The sequence below is a fragment of the Emiliania huxleyi genome, assembly GCF_000372725.1.
Source record: "Emiliania huxleyi CCMP1516 chromosome Unknown EMIHUscaffold_169, whole genome shotgun sequence".
NCBI lineage: Eukaryota > Haptophyta > Isochrysidales > Noelaerhabdaceae > Emiliania > Emiliania huxleyi.
The window spans coordinates 138,760-153,693 of NW_005200892.1; the positions used below are offsets into that span (position 1 = coordinate 138,760).

Genomic DNA, 14,934 nt, shown 5'->3' on the forward strand with positions numbered 1-14,934 from the left:
CCTCGAAGCTTCCCGCCACGCCCCGCTGCCCGTTCAGCTCGGGACGGGAAGAGAGGCCGCCGAGCACGACGCGCTGGCCGAGCAGCGGCGCTGGCTCGCTGCTTAGCTCGCCCGCGTGCACCATGCCCGAGCGCCCCGCGTTTTCTTTTTTTGAGCTTAACCAGGTTATTCCCTAAGAAGCGCACCCGCCGTATTTCCTGTTCGCGCCTCTCTAACGTCCTGTTGGCCCATGCGGCGCTCCGGAGAGGATGTGCTGAGGATCCTGCGGCAAGCGCCGATCGGGCCAGCGCCGGCGCCGCCGCCGCCGCCGCACCAGCAGCCGCCGCCGCCGCACCAGCAGCCGCCCCACAGGCGTGCTGATCCGCCTCGCTGCGGGTCTGCGGGTGGCCGCCTGCATCCGCACAATCAATCGCCGCGTCCGCCACCTCACCAGCGGTCACCGCAGCCAAGCGTCTCTTGCTCCACCGGGCCGCCTCCCGCCAACCTCACGCCGCTCCAGCACCCGCTGCAGCACCGCGCAGCAGGCAGCGAGCCTTGGCACCGCCCGCCGCCTCACGCAAACGGCGCGGGACAGCAGTCGCACGCACCGCCGCCAAACTACAGCGGGAGGCTGCCTCAGCCGCCGCTCCAGCAGCCGCCGCCGCCGCAGCAACAGCAACAGCCGCAGCAGCTGCTGCTGCGGCAGCAGCAGCAGCAGCCGTACGCGCCGAAGCACCAGGCGAGTCCTGCGACGCGCCCCCAGCCGCAGCAGCAGCAGCAGCGGTGGCAGTCGCCACAGCAACCGGCGCTTCCCCTGCCGCCGCCGCCGCGGCAGCAGCAGCAGCAGCAGCAGCAGGGGCAGCAGTGGCAGCAGCAACATCAACAACAGCGTTGGCAGAAAGCATGGAACTCGCGGCCGCCCCCGCAGCTGCCGCGACCGCAAGCGCAGCCGCAGCCGCAGCCGCCGCCGCACCAGCCGCCCCCTCCGTCTTTCCCTTTGGGTCAGGCTTTTCCTCTTGCGATGGCGTCGCCGCAGCAGCCGGCGTTTCCCCTGCCGCCGCCGCAGCAGCAGTGGCAGCAGCAGCAGCAGCAGCGGCCGCCGTCGGTGCAACCACTTCCGCCGCGGCTGCAGCCATCTCTAGGGCATCAGGGACAGCAGGTGCAGCACGCAGCGGCGGCGGTGCCGGCGCCGAGGGCAGAGGCGGCGGCGGAGCGGGTGGAGGCGGCGGAGGCGGAGGAGGCGGCGGAGGCGGCGGAGGCGGCGGAGGCGGCGGAGGCGGCGGAGGAGGCGGAGGAGGCGGAGGAGGTTGGCTGGCTGCAAGAGATGGAGGAGTATTTGGCGGCGGAGGGCGTTTCTGGCACGAACCAGAAGCGCACCATGCGCGCCGTCCGCTCGCTCGTGCGCGGTGACGGCGTGCCGTTCCCGAAGGCCGCGAAGCCACCTCTCGCCGCCGGCCGCCCGCTCCGCTTGAGTGACGATTTGGTCCAACTGCTGGCGGAGGCGCGCGAGTGGTGCCCAGCGGAGGAGGACAAGTCGCGAGGGTGGCTGTATGCCCACCCGCTCAAGAAGCTGATGCTCTTCAAGCGCGAGCGAGGCGCCTCGTGGCTTGGGATGCCCCTGGCGCCGCCGCTCTCGATGCTGGCGGAGGACATGTCGAGCGACGACGAGGAGGACGAGGGCGAGGACGAGGAGGAGGGCAGGCCGCTCGCCGCGAGGGCTGCGCGGGCGAGGACGTCGCGGGAAGCTCGCGGCGATCGGAAGCCGATGGCGGGCGCGAAGGCGGCGGCGGTGCGAGGCGGTGGCGACGACGACGATTTCGCTCCCAGGCTGCCACCGCCACTGAGACCGTCCGCCTCCGCCTCCGCCGCCGCCACTTCCGCCGCAGTCCCCGTTTCCTCCGCCGCCTCCGCCGCCTCCGCCGCCTCCGCCGCCTCCGCCGCCGCCTCCTCCGCCTCCCCCTATTCTTCCTCTGCCGCCGCCGCCGTTCTCTCCACCGCTTCCGGCGGAGGCGTCTCCTGGTCCGACCTCCGGGCGGCCGCGGCATTCGGCGGCTCCTCTCACCAACGGCCTGTGAATAGGAGACTCGTCGGAGGAGGACGAGCGACCGCTCTCCTCCCGCCGCCGCCGCCCGCCGCGTCCCGCCGCGAAGAAGCTCGACAAGAAGCGGCCGCGCGCCGCGCTGGCGCCAAGTGCCGCACCCGTCGCCGCCACCCCTTCTTCCGCACCCGCCCTTTCCGCCACCGCAGCCAACGCCGCCCCCGCCGCCGCACCCTCCTCCGCGGCCGCCGCTTCCGCCGCCGCCGCCTCCGCGGCTTTCATCTCCGCCCCCTCCGCTGCTGTCGCCGCGGCTCTCAACCCCTCCTTGCCGCTGCCTCTGCCGCTCCCACTTGGCCCCAAAGATGGCGCCGGACCCGCCGCTGCGCCAGGCCCCCACCCGCCGCCGCGCGTGCGCTCCGTGTTTGCCGAGTTTGCGTACAACCCGTAGTGAGAAGAGCAAGCGTATAAAACAGACAACAACGGTCCCTCGCGATACGACCGACCCTCGACCTCGCGATCTCTCGCGTCTCGGGGACTCGGCGGCGCCGGTGCTGCCAGCCCCTGCTGCTTTGACGCGTGTGGAGCAGGAGACAGCAGACACTGAGTCCTGACTCCGGTCTCGACAGTGTCTGTCGTCACACAGTTGCAACAGTCACAGTGTCACAGACGATCAAGGCCAAAAAAGTGGTCCAGAACCGCCTGCCGTTCCACTGCCCCTGCCCCCGCCGGGCCCGCCCTTGCCTCTCCCCTTGCCTCCGCCGTTACCTCCGCTCTTTGGCTGCTTGCAGCGGTTGCACGCCATCCTGCTAGAATAGTTGTGGTTGTTGCACGAGTTGCAGATCCAATCGCCCAAGCGAAAGCAATCGCCCGGGCGAACGGAGTCTTGAACGGAGAACTGCTGGTGCTGCCCGGCTTCGGGAGGCGGAGGCGGGGGGCGACCATCAAGCCTCGGTGGCGGTAGCAGCCCGGGTTGCATCGAGAAGCTCGATAGGGAGCGCGACCTTTTACCTAGGCTGCGCAGACCGCCAGGGCGTGGCGGCGGCGGCGGCGGCGGCTGCTGCTGTGGCTGCTGTGGCAGCGGCGGATGCCCACCCTCACGGCCGAAACGACTCGGCTCCGGGATGCTTCCGCTCCAACTTCCTCCGCTACGGTATCTCGGCCCTCCGGCCCGGCCTTCCCGGTCGCCGCGACCACCATCGCCACCGTCGCCGCCACGCGCGCCCCACTCGCCGCGCCAAGGGCAGCTCCACTCCCCGTCCCGGCCTCCGCCCGTGCTGCCACCATCTCCACCTCCGAACCCGCTGCAACCACCTCCACTGCCGCCTCTGCTGGCACACTCCCGCGTGTCTGTCGACGGCGGCGGAAGCGTCGGTGGACGCTGCTTAAGAGCTGCTAGGCCCGCCGCGAGGCTAGCCGCCAGTCCTTGCCTCTCCGCCGGCGTCGCAGCCGGCGCAGCGGCAACGCCGCCTGCGGAAGCGGTCACTCTACCGGAGGCAGCCCCCGCAGGAAATGTTGACGCGGCCTCAGCCTCCTCGCCGTGCTCCTCGTCTCTCCCAGCCGCAGCCGCATCATCGTCCGTAACGCTGCTGCCGCTGCTGCTGCTGCTGTCACTGCTGCTGCTGCTGCCGCCGCCGCCGCTGCTGCAGGCACTGCTGCTGCCGCTGCTACTGCATGCATCGTCCTCCATCTGCTGCTGCAACTGCGGCGACAGCGGCGGCTGCTGTAGCGGCTGCTTCGGCTGGCGATCGCGGCGATCGCACTTTAGCCTTCGCCCCTCGGCCGCCTCCTCCCGCAGGTCCTGGCAAAACTCACACGTGGATGTGTCCCAGCAGCTCGCCTCGGTGAACAGATGCGCGACCAGCGCATCCACGCGCTTGGCCTTTGCGTCTAGCTTCATCACTTCCCACATTCGGACCTCACGGCACACCGCATCCAAGATCCTGTATGGAACAGAGTTCCCTTTGAGCAACGTATAAAGAGTCTGCTTTCGTTGTCCGCCATCTCCATGCTTCGCCAGGTCCTTGTTGTTGAAATGATGCAGCACGTCTCCACCATCTGGGGGTGAGGGTGGGGGCGACTCTCCTCTCCACTCCCATTTTGAGCTTCCACTCGGATTATTACTGATATGTACGCCCGAAAGTCTACGTCCAACAGCAGAGGCCCCTGGCTGGCATAGTGGGTGGGTTGACCACTCCACCACCAGCTGGCTCCTCGTTCGAACCCCGTTTGTTGCATCTGTCAATTCCTCCCTCCACGCGCGCTCACGCCACGCCCCACGCCCCTCACTGCCCTCAGCCCGCAGCCCGCAGCCCGCAGCCCGCAGCCCGCAGCCCGCAGCCCGCTGCCCGCTGCCCGCTGCCCGCTGCCCGCTGCACTGCTCAAAGCCTTTTGGTATCTCCACCTCTCCATCCATAAACCATTGATGAATCTCCTGTGCCAACCCTCCTCGCCCCTTTGACTCCACCTCTCCTGCAGTCCTCGCTGAACTCCACTGGTATTTAGGCGCTGATTTTGTTGCCTGGTCCCCACGACCTGTCTCCACCCCATTGTTCGTGTTGTCCCCGGTAATTGGCTCATCCTCGATCGCCTCGTACACCCCGTTTGTGCCATCGGACCCTTCATCGGCCGGGCTCAAAGGAGGCGCTCCGAGAGAGACACCTGCCATCACTGTTTCGGCGAAAAAAAGAATCTCTCTCTCTCTCTCTCTCTCTCTCTCTCTCTCGGAACAGCCCAGGTACGACGGCAAGAAACCCGGGGGGGAGCCTTCCGTCGTACCCCCTCTGCAAGTTGACCAATGTGGACCTGTGTGCACCTGTGTGTGCGCCTGCTTCTGCTCGGCCTGCTTGCGGGGCTCGCGTCCGCCGAGAGCGGCCCGACTCGCACGGGCGACGCCCTCGGCTCGGACTCGATCAAGCACGCCTGCATCGACCACGACGGGCGCTCGACGGAGGCGGCGCGCTCGGCGCTGCGCGGCTTTGAGACGGCGGCTGAGGACACCTCCCAGCCAGCGTGCGGCGCCATCCGCGACATGCTGGGCATCCCGGCCGACTTCCAGCGCACGATCTTCAACCGCGGCAGCCTCGGCGGGCCGCGCAAGACCAGTTCCGCCTTTGATGGCTGCCGCGGAGGCGACCGTGTGGAGAAGATGGTGAGCGTCGAACTCGCGGGCTACGGCGCGGCCGGATCGAGCGCACATCACGTGCCGAACGCCTCCGCGCCGCTCGGCAGCGACGCGTGCGCGGAGGCGGCCCACAAGGAGGCGTGCATCATGAACGAGTGCCCGTGCGCGACCAGCGAGTCAGGGGACGCTTGTGAGCTGCTCGCCGCCAACGTGCCCGCACTCGCCCTCGTCCTCCTCGCCACCGCCTTGCTGTTACGTACCAGACTAAGCTCGACGTGCCGCAGTTCTTCACGTGCACTACTCGCAGCTGTGCTCCTCTGCCCCATCGCCGCCCTTCCCACCCACGCACCACCGCCGCCCGATCGATTGTACAACACAGTTCCGCCTCCGCCTTCTTCGCCGCCTGCGCTGCTCGCCTCCTTCTCCGCCAACGCCGCCTTCTCCCATGCCCTTCTCGGCTATCCTTGGGCATCGGGCATTGGACACCTAGCATCGGGGATTGTCGCGGCACAGGCACGCGATGCGGCGGTGTTGGTTTACGGCGTCCTGTCGGGACTGACGCCAGGCAGCACCTTCCAGGCCGGCCTCGTGTCTTCGTGCGATGACGAGTACCCCGCAGAACGCAGCGTCCCGTCGATCCCCGTCGAGACCGACGGCTCCGCCATTTTCGAGATGACCCAGGCAGTGTCTGACGCGCAGGCACTCGCGGAGCGAGGATACTTCGTCGTCATGTACCAAGCAGACGACGCTGCACGCCGCTTCTGCTCGCCGTTTGTTAGGGAGCCGTACACACAAATGGTGCTGGTCGGCAGAATACCGGCGCAGTTCGCCGATCGCACTGCCCGTGGCCTCGTCTTGCTAACGCGGACGGCGGCGCAGCTGACCGTGCGCGGCGTGATCGTCGGCCTCGAGCCCCATTTCCACGGCATGTGGCATTTCCACCGCGGGTTCAACTGCCTTGGAGCAGTCGAAGACCTCCGCTTCTACGAAGGAATCTACGCGGGCTACCGCACGGCACGCGCCACGGTGCGCGGCGGAGATGGGTGGACATACGGCAGCTACAAGTCGGACAAGCGCGGCACCGCGCTCCTCTCGTGGACCTTCGTCCTCGACTCGCCCGATCTCATCTCAGCGCTGAGCCGTGAGATGTCCGGCGTCGAAGACGGCGCCTCGTGCGGCGCCCGAATGCCGCCAACCTTCGCTGGCCGCCAAATGATCTTTCACGGCCGCGCAGGCGTCTACCTCGGCTGCGGCACCATCGCAGGCTACGCACCTGGCGTGACGGATGCGCTCGGTCGGCTCACCCGATACTCGCTCGCAGCCGAGAGCACGGTCGACGAAGCGGTCCATGCGCTCGTCCATATCAAGGCGACCGGCGCGGCGCAGCTGCAGCTAACCGCAACTTTGACTGGCCTACCGCCCTCCTCCAGGCTCTCTCTCCGCCTGCAGACCGGGTTCGAGTGCCCGGGCGCTGACCCGGTTCTAAGTATGCTGTACCCGCCGACGGATGTGCCCGACCCGCGCACCATCCAGACAGGCGACCCCTTCGAGACGCTGCCTGTGGCAACGGACGCTTTTGGCAACGCTTTCGTCAGCGCATCCTTGGCTGTCGCATTGAGCCACATGGCAGGGCGCGTTATCGTCGTCGCATCGGAACTTGGCACGACCCTCGCCTGTGGCACCGTGGATCCGATCGTTGCTCTCGTTCAGCCCGTGCCGCCGCAGCCCAACGCGGGTGTCAAGGGCGGGCTGCTGGTCGCCGCGCAGGCAAGCGTCGGCGTTGCGGTCCGGGGCACGCTCCTTTTCGCGGAAACGTCGCCGAACGGCACCCTCTCGATCGGCGATGGCCTCGTGCGCGTTGCTTTTCTCGGCGCGGGCGGTTCATACGAGCTCAGACAGTACTCACGCTTGAGCCACTCGGTCGACGGTTCGACTCTGAGTGAGGCGGCACTGCGCGGCGGCTCGATCCAGATCATCATCCAGAGTAACAGCTCCGCCGTGGTTGCCGACTTGGGGACCCTCTCAGGCCCGCCGTCGGAGGTGCCGACGCCGAGCGCAGGTCTGTGTGACTCGCGCGGGGTACGCAGTGTCCAGATTGGCTTCATCGTGCTCGGCATAATCGCGGCGTGCCTGCTGATCGGTCTCGCCATGCTACTCCACAAACGGGTGTCGGAGGAGACAAAGAGTGTCGCCAAAGCCTTCGTGGAATGGTCGGACGCCCACCCGCGTGTGGCGGGCGGCTTGCAGAGACTGTCGGACGTTGTGCTCGGGGCGACCGCAACTCTGCCCCGGATCGCAGAGGAGAGACTGTCGGACGTTGTGCTCGGGGCGACCGCAACTCTGCCCCGGATCGCAGTGGTCAATAACGACAGCGACTCTCGGGTGTCGCGCTGGAGGCGTTTCATGCAGCGGCCCGACCAACTCACGGCCATGCCCAAGCACGCCTCCTCCTACCGCGGGATCGCATCCTACAGCTCGACGACCACGCGTAAGCCGCGGATGCTCGCGCTCCATGGCGCCGACTCAAACAACAGCATCACGCGGCGGCAGCTGAAGAACCTCGGCATCGATACGGAGCACTTTGAGATCATCTACCTGAAAGCGCCTCTCACGAGTAAGCCTCCAGCGGCTCGCCTCCAGGTGCCGGTCGACGAGCCCGTCTTCCGCTGGTACGACGAGTCGACCAGCCGCGAGGAGATGCTGAGCATGCTCTTGCACGTCGTCGCTGCGATCGTGCAGCACGAGGTCGATGGCGTCTTCGGCTTCTCGCAGGGCGCAGCGGTGCTCTGCGCTTGCCTTCAGCCCGATGTGCTCTCGCTCGTGCACAGCAGCGCCAAGGATCGAGCCAAGATGGCTGGCATCGGACCAGAGGCATCCATCCGGAGCATCGGACCAGAGGCATCCATCCGGAGGCGGGTGCCCTCGATGCGGTCGATGCAGGCGATGGGGTCGATGCGATCGATGCGGTCGATGCGTTCCCCCTCGTTGCAGTCGCCTCCGCCCATTCGCCATGCCGAGGCGGAGTCGATGCAGTCGCCTCCACCCATGGGGGCTGTCGAGGAGGAGATGACATCAAAGCGGGAGCGATCGCTCTTCGAGTTCTCGACGGTGCATCGCCTCCCCGCGCGACACCTCGAGAAGATGATCAACGCGGTCGAAAGCTTGGAGAACGAGAGTCTGCTTAACTTTGCCCTGCTCGCGCACTCGACCACCACCGCGCACATCCGTCGCGGCCTCGACCTCCCGCCATCACCGCCCACGGGTGCGATCGCAGCGCACTCGGTGCACGTAATCGGCCTCGCCGACGAGTTCAAAGCCCTCTCCGAAGAGTCTACGCTCACCTTCGAGAGTGGGGCGGTGAGGCCGCCGATTCCTGAGCTGCCCAACCCACCATTGTAGCCGAGATATGACCGAGATTTGGCCGCGAGTTAATGAGGCTTACCGAGCCCCTCCCTCAAATCGCAGAGGCGGCTGGTGCTCTACCACCCGTCGGGTCACGAGCTGCCCCGCGAGCTGACAACGAATGAGATTCTTCACCACCGCCTCATGTCGCACTTCGCCGCCGCCCTCGACGAACACAACACGACGAAGAGGAGCGGCAGCGCCAGCGGCGGGCGGAGCTCGAAGCTGCCCACGCTCCCTGCTGAGTACGTGCGGCCTCCTGGCGCCAGGGCTTTGCTTGCCGTCCTTGAGGAGAACGGCAACCGTTCGGAGGCTCACTACGTCATCCGGCCGTCACCGCCAGAGGCGCTAGTGACGAGGCAGATTTCGAGGCTCACCTCCGTAGCGGTGTCAGAGGCGCAGCAACTCGTTCGCGTCTCCCACGGGCGTGCTTTGGGTGTGGCGCCGCAGACGATTCGTGACTTGCTCGCCGCCCAGCCTGCGGACCGGCCTTGCCTCCGTGAGGCAGCCGACCCGTCGCGCTCGCTCAGCTACGGCCAGCTGCTCGGCTTCCTCGCACCGGGTGACCCGGCTAGATATCGGCTAGAGCTCGTCTTGGCGCATCTGTGGCGCACGTCGGTTCCGACTGCGCCACCGCGCCCATGCCGTGCCCATGACAGGCGGTGGCGGCGACCTTGCCGCCCTCGGCGTCAATCCCGGCGAGACGGTCGTCTACATCGCCCCGGGCGGTGCAATTGCGGCAGTCGCGTTCCTTGTCGTTGCGGCGCAGGCAACCGCGGCGCCCCTCGAGCCGACGATCGCACAGGCAGACGCCCTCGACGCCCTCGAGCAGTTCGGAGCGGCGCACGTCCTACTCTTCGACGGCGCGCCGCATGAGGCCGTCCTTGCCGCCGTAGAGCAGGCGGGCGGCGGCGTCCGCATCCAGGTGCACCACGCTGTGGCGAACGCCACCGCCGGACCCGGCCTCTTCAAGCTCGTCCCCAGCAGCAGCACCACTCCGTCACTGACGCCTCTCGCGACACGCGGAGACGACATCGCGTTGCTGCTGCGCACGTCCGGCACCACCTCCAAGCCAAAGGGTGTGCCGCTGCAGCAGAACTCCGTGGTGCGCAATGCGTTGCTTCTCTCTGCAACAATCGAGATCGGGCCCGCCGACATCTGCCTCAACGCGATGCCACTCTTCCACATCGGCGGCCTTTCCGCCTCGATCCTCGCGTCGCTTGCCGCCGGCGGCAGCTGCACGTGCCTCGACTCGTTCTCCGCGGCCACCTTCTACGCAGCGCTGGGCACGAGTCCGCAGCCGACCTGGTACTCAGCCGTGCCGACGATCCACCTGGCCGTCGTAAACTACCTCAAGGACAATAAGATCGTCGAGCCGCAGCATTCGCTCCGTTTCATCCGCTCCGGAGCAGCCGCGCTCACACCAACCGACGGCCAGGCGTTGTCCAACTGCTACGGCGGGATCCCAATTCACGGCACCTACTCGATGTCCGAGCAAATGCCGATCTCGCAGCCAAACGCTGGCCTCGACCAGCTCAACGAGAAGAACGGCTCCGTCGGCATCGCTTGCGCCGCTTCCATGGCCATCGTGGACCCAGCGACCCTCGCGCCACAGCCGCACGGCATCCCCGGGATCATCGCCATCTCAGGGCCGACGGTGATGCGCAACTACCTCAACAACCCAAAGGCGGACATGGAAAACTTCTTCCTTCTCTCATGCGCAGACGGCGCCGCCGATTCCGACGCCGACCGCTTCTTCCTCACGGGCGATGTCGGACTGCTCGACGCCGACGGCCACCTCACCATAAAGGGGCGCTCCAAGGAGCTCATCAAACGAGGAGGCGAGCAGGTCTCGCCCTACGAGCTCGAAGACGCGATCAAGAAGGCCTGTCCACTCACGTGCACGCGCCGCTCATGACACGGCACCCGAATCACTCCCCCCCCCCCCCCCCCAGGCGCTGCCGTGGGTGCGCATGCCTGTGGTCTTTGCGGTGCCATCGCCGTCTTGGGGCGAGGAGGTGGGCTGCGTCGTCATCCTCGAGCCGACGGCGCCACCGGAGGTCGCCTCGGATGAGCGGCTGCTGCTCAAGGAGCTGCGCGTCGCGTGCCGCGCGTGTGGCCTCGCGCCAAACAAGTGGCCGTCTGTGGCGAAGGCCATCGAGTGGGAGGAGTTGCCAAAGACGAAGACCAACAAGCCTATCCGTAATGGCCTTGCCGAGAAGCTCGACATCATGCCTCACAACCTCGAGGAGCAGCTGGCCGCGCCAGCGAAGCGGGGTCCGCCAACGGTGAGCCGCTCCGTCGAGGGTGTGCGCTTCGTTCTCGCCTGTCAGGTTGTCTTCAACCATGTTGGCTTGCAAGCGCCAGCGGACGGCACAAACATGGACGGGGTCGGTGACTACGAGACATGGGGCGCCTTTGGGCAGGCCCGCTTCATGTGCATCCACGTGCCCACCTTCTTTGCACTCGCTGGCTTCAGCTTGGCCGCGAACATGGGACCGGCGCCGCGGTCGAAACTTGGGTTCATCGCTGCGCGCCTCTCGCCCATGTACCCGATGTACCTCGTCTCGATTGGCCTGCTGCTCATCAACCAGGTCGCCATACGAGTAGTGTTGCTGTAGTGGCAACCTCAATTCCAATCGGACTCCAAACCTCTCTTAGGTCGCCATGTGCAACCCGGCCAACTATGACCCTGCTTTCCACTGGCATGCCCAATGGACTGACGCGTCGCGGGGCGACTTCTGCGAGCCCGCCCCACTGCTCTCCTCCTGGTGGGGCTCCCTCTTCGCGACGATCGTCATCTACGTGCTCGGCATTCAGTCGTGGCCCATCTACCTCTTCTCGTGGTTCCTCTCGTACTACACGTGGTTCTCGTCCGTCTACTACGCGATGGTCTCGTCACACCCATTCTTCTACTCGCGGATGATTACCATCCGTGGTCGCATCCGACTCATCTGGGCTGTCACCGGCATCATCGTCCTGCTCAATCTCTGCGTCGTTGCCGGATGGTTCATCGGCTGGTACAAGGACCGCGCCATCATCTCCGAGGACCGCGCCATCGTCGACGGCTTGCTCGGGAGCGCCGACGACGCGGCCGAGTGGACGGGGCAGTTCTCGCTCATGTACTACCTCTTTCCGGCCTTCTGGTGGCCCTCGTTTGCACTCGGCACATGCGCCGCCTTCCTCTTCGACTACTACAGGCCCCCCCTCCCCCCCTCCCCCCCTCCAAGCCTCCCTCTCCTTTCCACTCATCTTCCTCCCACACCAGGCCGTACGAGTCGCACCATGCGTGGATGTGGGGCATAATCACGGATTGCCTATCATTCTGCCTCGTCCTCACGGGCTACATCCTCTACCCGCTGCTCGCATCGTGCGTCCAAAAGGCGCGCTGGTCGCTCCCCTCCCCAAACATCTCCCCTCTACCCTCACCCCTAACTTCTCGCAAACACCCCTCACTTCTCACCCCCTCCCTCGCCTACAAGGAGGGGTTGCTCTGCGCGATCGTCGACCCTGATGCGTGGGCCATCGCCATCGACGACCGCGGTCTGGACTCGTCTCTCATCAACGCGGAGAACGACAACCTTGGCATTCGCTCCGTCGCCGGTATTTGGTCGCGCTTCCTCATGCCCGTCATGGTTCTGTGGCTCTACGGCCTTGCTGTTGGCAAGGGCTTCACGGCGGCGCTCTTCTCCAAGTCAATCTTCGTGAACACCCTCGCCCCCGTCTCGTACAATCTCTACCTCTTCCACCAGTGGGTCGGGCAGATGTACTTCCTCATCACGCGGCAGCAGTGGTGGTCGTACTGGCGCTACCGCAAGCCCTTCTTCTGGTTCTCGCCGCAGCCGGTTCCAGTCGCATGGTGGGAGTACTTTTTTGTCGTCATCCTCACGACCTTCTTCAGCATGCTGATGGCCAAGCTCGACCCGTACTTGATCTCGAAGTGGGAGGCGGGCCGCACGCGCCTCAAGTCGCTCTGCTTCAAGCACACCGGCGGCGACCGAGTTCTCACCCCGATCGAAGTGGTGCTCAGCGTCGTCGAACAACTGACGGGAGCAGGCCCACACCCCTGCTGAGAAAACACTTAATACGTAGTATGCTTCTCTGTGCGACCCCCACTTCCGACGAATGGCCTTGTGATCGATCACAAGGCCACGCCCCCCCTTCACGCCCTCCTCACGCCCTTCCCCACCCACCCACACCCACAGCCGTCGAGGCCGACTGGACGCTCGCCGAGTGCGGTCTCGCCTCCGTCGCTGGCCCTGTCGTCGTCAGCCGCCTACAAGCCGCCGTTCCGGGCGTGACAATCTCGGTGGCGAACTTGATCGAGGTTGACGACGCCCCTCCCCACCCCACCGTATACTTCTGTACCTCCCTTCTCCCCCGCCCCGTTCCCCTTACGCCCCCACCCTTGTGAATTCCTCGCTCGCGCCGCAACCTCCCCCAAACCCCGCCCATCAGGTTGACACCATTGGTGGCCTCGCCGAGCTCCTCGAGCGTCGTATTGCTGAGTTTAAGCAGAGCGGTGTCGGCTCCGACGCGCCCGCCTCGAGGCGCTAGGACGCCTTCCGCCCTCGCTAGGCCTTGCGTGGGGCGCTAGACTGTGCGGTACCATTCAGCCACCCGGCGAGACGGAGGGAGCTTTCAGCACGTTTCACCGACACCGTAACCCCACGGCCACGTGCCAGTGCGCAGTGGCAGTGCGCGGAGTCCGGAGTGTCTGCGTAGTGGCAGGGCAGTGTGTCAACTCCAGGCGCGGCTGGAGTAACTCCGCGGAGGGCAGTACGCAGTGGCACTCCAGACGCACTCCGCGCCAGGCTATGTTCGCCTCCAGCCGTTTCACGTAGCGCGCGGTGTCCTATACCTCCACCTTAGGTAAGTGGCCCATGTCTGTACCTTACTGTACCTCTACCTAAGTGTGCCGGCCAGCGCCCACACCGGCACCGGGGGTAGGGTCAGAGGGACTGCACCCAAGGTGTTGAGGTGAGCACCTAATGTAGTGTGGATACTGCGCTCCTGGATCCTTGGAAATCGCCCCCAGTCAGCAGTCGCGAAGGCAGAGCCACATCCTCTCACCATATCTCCCCATATCTCCCCATGTGACATGGAACTCTGCCGCTCGCGGGGCGGGAGACATGTTACCACATCTCCCCATGTATCCCCATCTCTCTATAATGCAGCTCGGCTGCTCGAGGCGCGATCTACATCTCCCCATATCTCACGACATCTCCCGATATCTTGCCGGCGATGGCGACCCGAGAGCTCGTGGATCTTGCCGGCGATGGCGACCCGCGACTGATCACCCCAGAACGCGGCGGCCGCCTCAAGCACGGGGCGGCGGGCTGCCGCCAGCTCCTCCGCCCAGTCGGACATCGAGAAACCGATACGAGACGATACGAGACGAGACGCGACCCTATACGAGACGAGACGATTTTTTTGCGCTCGATTTTTCTGAAGGTGCCGCAACCGGCTATATGCTTGGCGACGAAACCGAAGCCCAAAAACCTGGGGCCAGTTTTGCTGCGGTAGACAGCACAGACAGTCACCGAGTCACTCTCACTGCCGAGCGGAGACTGCCCCGACTCTGCAGTCTCATCTCTCAAGAGCGGCTACACGGAGGCGGACTCGCGTCAAGCGTATCGCCCTGGGGCCAGTGTCTCATCAGTCAGCGCGGCGGTCTTCTCAGAGCCCAAGGCCGTGCTCCTTCATGGCCTTGAGGAGGGCCTTCCGGTAGCCCTGCAGCCCCACTTCCGGATCAATCCTGCGGCTAATGCCCAACTGCGCGTGCGCGACCGCGTACTCCTGCAGCGTACGCGCGCCCCCCTTGATTTTGAACGTGCCATTTGGGCCTCTGATGCGCGCCGCATCGGGATTCTCGGCGCGAAGACGGTCATGGGCGGCGATGTCGGCGGCAAGGTCGGCCTGAGTCACGGCGTCGTTGCCCCGCACGGCGTCGCGGCACGCCTGACGAGTGTGCAGTGATGTTGGGAGATCATCAGGGGGGAGATGCAATCTGTGCGTGTAGTAGAGTACGATTCGAAAGTGTCCGGAAATCATGATGCACTACCCTGGAAGCTCTGCCTGGTCGTGCTCGCGCTGAATTGCAGCGCGGTCGCTCTTTGGGGGTGCGGCGAGCCTTGCGACGCCGCTCTGCTCGCCTGCGCACATGTACGCAATCTGTAGGGGGGGAGATGCTTCGCGACGCCGGGGCGGGGCTGAGGGATGAGCTTTCAAGGGCGCGCATGTGCTTGTGCGCACGCGCGTGCAGCGCGCGCCGTCGCGTCTCGGCGCGGCGCGCATCGGCGGGCAGGTGGGGTTGGGGCGAGCGCCGGGGCGCGCGGGCGGCGTGACGAGGGGCGGGGGCGGTCTTGGTGGGGCTTGGGGCTGGCGGGAGGCT

General features: G+C 66.1%; 2 protein-coding genes across 2 annotated transcripts; both read left to right on the forward strand.

The window, feature by feature from the left end:
* Positions 1 to 1,303: 1,303 nt before the first annotated feature.
* Positions 1,304 to 2,465, forward strand: EMIHUDRAFT_231069 (hypothetical protein; the record flags this gene model as incomplete). The annotated part of the gene is made up of 3 exons (XM_005784687.1): positions 1,304 to 1,713; positions 1,989 to 2,050; positions 2,407 to 2,465. 3 exons carry the CDS (start codon positions 1,304 to 1,306, stop codon positions 2,463 to 2,465), a joined length of 531 nt encoding a protein of 176 aa, XP_005784744.1.
* Positions 2,466 to 4,811: 2,346 nt separating this feature from the next.
* On the forward strand, positions 4,812 to 13,097 carry EMIHUDRAFT_231071 (hypothetical protein; the record flags this gene model as incomplete). The annotated part of the gene is made up of 10 exons (XM_005784688.1): positions 4,812 to 5,394; positions 5,518 to 8,533; positions 8,606 to 9,102; positions 9,200 to 10,389; positions 10,496 to 11,134; positions 11,202 to 11,686; positions 11,809 to 11,914; positions 12,023 to 12,559; positions 12,754 to 12,867; positions 12,999 to 13,097. The coding sequence occupies 10 exons, from the start codon at positions 4,812 to 4,814 to the stop codon at positions 13,095 to 13,097; spliced, it is 7,266 nt and encodes a 2,421-aa protein (XP_005784745.1).
* Between the last annotated feature and the right edge of the window lie 1,837 nt (positions 13,098 to 14,934).